The sequence below is a fragment of the Tachysurus fulvidraco genome, chromosome 23 (assembly GCF_022655615.1).
Source record: "Tachysurus fulvidraco isolate hzauxx_2018 chromosome 23, HZAU_PFXX_2.0, whole genome shotgun sequence".
Classification (NCBI taxonomy): domain Eukaryota; kingdom Metazoa; phylum Chordata; class Actinopteri; order Siluriformes; family Bagridae; genus Tachysurus; species Tachysurus fulvidraco.
Genome location: NC_062540.1, coordinates 3,804,299 through 3,806,798, shown reverse-complemented (window position 1 = coordinate 3,806,798; position 2,500 = coordinate 3,804,299). Strand labels below are relative to the sequence as shown.

At 39.6% G+C, this 2,500-nt stretch overlaps 1 protein-coding gene across 2 annotated transcripts in view; it reads right to left on the bottom strand.

Annotated features, from left to right (window-relative positions):
* The window catches only part of spryd3 (SPRY domain containing 3), a 40,472-nt gene that overhangs the window by 35,371 nt on the left and 2,601 nt on the right, over nucleotides 1–2,500 (bottom strand). For both annotated transcript variants that reach the window (XM_027144879.2, XM_027144877.2), the window contains exon 3: nucleotides 743–818. In XM_027144879.2, coding sequence (XP_027000680.1) covers nucleotides 743–818 — 76 coding nt within the window. The remainder of the gene's footprint in view (nucleotides 1–742; nucleotides 819–2,500) is intronic.

The following is a 2,500-nucleotide window of genomic DNA, read 5'->3' as shown; positions in this document are numbered from 1 at the left end:
TGGTTTTGCTTAAAAGTAACTTGGGTAAAAACATGCAGAACTTCAAGAGTAGCAAAAAGAAAGCGATGAAGAAGAAAAAGAAGAAGAAGGAGAATTTCAAGTTTCAGCATTTTACGGGTTTTATTTTGGAGGCTAAAAATTTGCCGCCGTTCCTAATAAATAAAATGACTGATATTACGTAAGGACATAAAAAGTATACACACCTTTATTAAGTGTTTTCCAGCCTTGGTGTGAAGTTAATGTATAAAAACTACAAACTGAAGGGTTTGTACTAATACACTCATGTGATGTTTGTAGCTACTGATAAATGCCCCAGTTCTCGTGCTTTAATGATTACTGCCTTTTGGTTTAGGGGTGTTTATTTCGCTTCGGAATGTTTTTCAGTGGGTCACTGTGACAAAAGGGGCGGGGCTCAGATCGTTTGGACTCGGATACCGTAACGCGGATCTGCTACGTCGTGTGAGTGAAGGTTAGCGCGCGTTTATACACATATAATCACAATGACACGTGAAATAATAAGGAGATATACATCATGACACGATGTTTCATATCGTGTCGCAGTCGTGAAGGAACAGAGAACATGACATTTGCATTTTTTTTCCGAGCATGTGCTAGAGACAGACTTTATCTAAAATAATCTGGGGGTTAAAATTGAAACAACATGCCTTCATACTTTCATTGCCAGTTAGCGTTTCTCCCTACATTGTCATGCCTTAAACCCTGTAGTGCTGCCATTGCTTACCTCAAAGTAACAGTTTCCCTTTGATAAAGGTCGCGGAGCCACATAGCAGCCAACTTCATCAGAGTTCCCTTGGTAACTACAGCAGGGAAAATGACAGCACTTTAGAAACACTTCATAAAGAGCACTGTTGCTATAGGTACTTCCATCCTTCCACCATGATCACGTCTCAATTATTTCTGCAGTGAGTGAGTTATTTTTTAAAATAGACTGAATGTCAAAAAATATTAGTAAAAAAAAAAAAAAAAATCTAAATCGACTAATAACGCTAACTAGGATTGAAATGATTAACTAACAGATCGTGTCAAGAGAATATTATCAAGAGCTTATCAGGACCAGTTTTTCAAATCAGACTTAACCTCACATTATTTTATACAATTTCTACTGCTGCTCATCTTGTTTTGGGAAATTTGTGTTCGTGTGAACAATTGGTTCTGTTCAGATGAATTAAATACAAAATAATGACTGATATCCACCAACTGGAACTCTATAAAATCATCTGACTGTAAATTCAGGAAGTGAAACTTTTATCTGTGTATAGATTTGACTCCAAATCGTTGAAGCTGATTCTTATTTCAGGGAATCGACTCCAAATCCTTGAAGCTGACTCTTATTTCAGGGAATCGACTCCAAATCCTTGAAGCTGACTCTTAGTTCAGGGAATGGACTCCAAATCCTTGAAGCTGACTCTTAGTTCAAGGAATTGACTCCAAATCGTTAAGTTTGACTCTTAGTTCAGGGAATCGACTCCAAATTTTCAAAGCTGACTCAGAGATCAAGGAATCAACTGCAAATCGTTGAGGCTGACTCTCAGTTAATGGAATCGACTCCAAATCCTTGAGGCTGACCTTTGTCTAGGGAATCAACTCCAAATAGTTAAAGCTGACTCTGAGATCGAGAGTCGACTCCAAATCACTGAGGTTGACTCTTAGTTCAGCGATTCGACTCCAAATAGTTGAAACTGCCTCAGAGATGAACGAATCAGCTGCAAATCGTTGAGACTGACTCTTGATTAATGGAATCAACTCCGGATCATTGAAGGTGACTCTCATTTCACTAAATCGACTACAACTTATTGAAGCTGACTCACAGTTCAGTGAATCAACTCTTTTTTAAGACATGACAGTGAACACGCATCCAAGCTGAAATGCACCTGCACAATAAAACCCACTCAGCCAGGAATAATACAGCAGAGTTATTACAAAACTGTCTACACGCTATCTGACCTCCACGGTCACAATTTTGTCTCCAATTGAATGTGACAGTGACATGGAAAATATGGCATTTTATGTTTTTTTGGAATTCGGGCAGTGTGTTGCGCAAAGACGGTTTGTTTGTTTTTCCGATACGTCAAACGTGCTTTTCATCTTTTACTGAGCGAAAAAAACTCAAGCAGCCCATAACATTTGCTGAGATTCTAATTATTTCAATCAGTGAGGTTCTGCGAGAGGCCTTATTTGCATTGTTGAGAAGAGCTGATGGCTCTGCATGCACACACACACACACACACACAGGAACACATGCCGCCTTTCTACAGTGTGTGCAAGTGTGGGTGCGGGGTTTAGTACTTACAGTGGCATTTCTAAAGAAGCCATTTAAGCCATAAACAACACTAACGCTGCGTGTGCAGGTGCACAGAAACAGACGAAGCGGCCTGAGCCGGAGGAATACTAGGTCCGGAAGGAAGATAAACGAACGCTGTTCTTTTCTGATTCGCTATTTATGACGAGAAATAAAAAGGAAAGCTGTGCGATTGTCTTC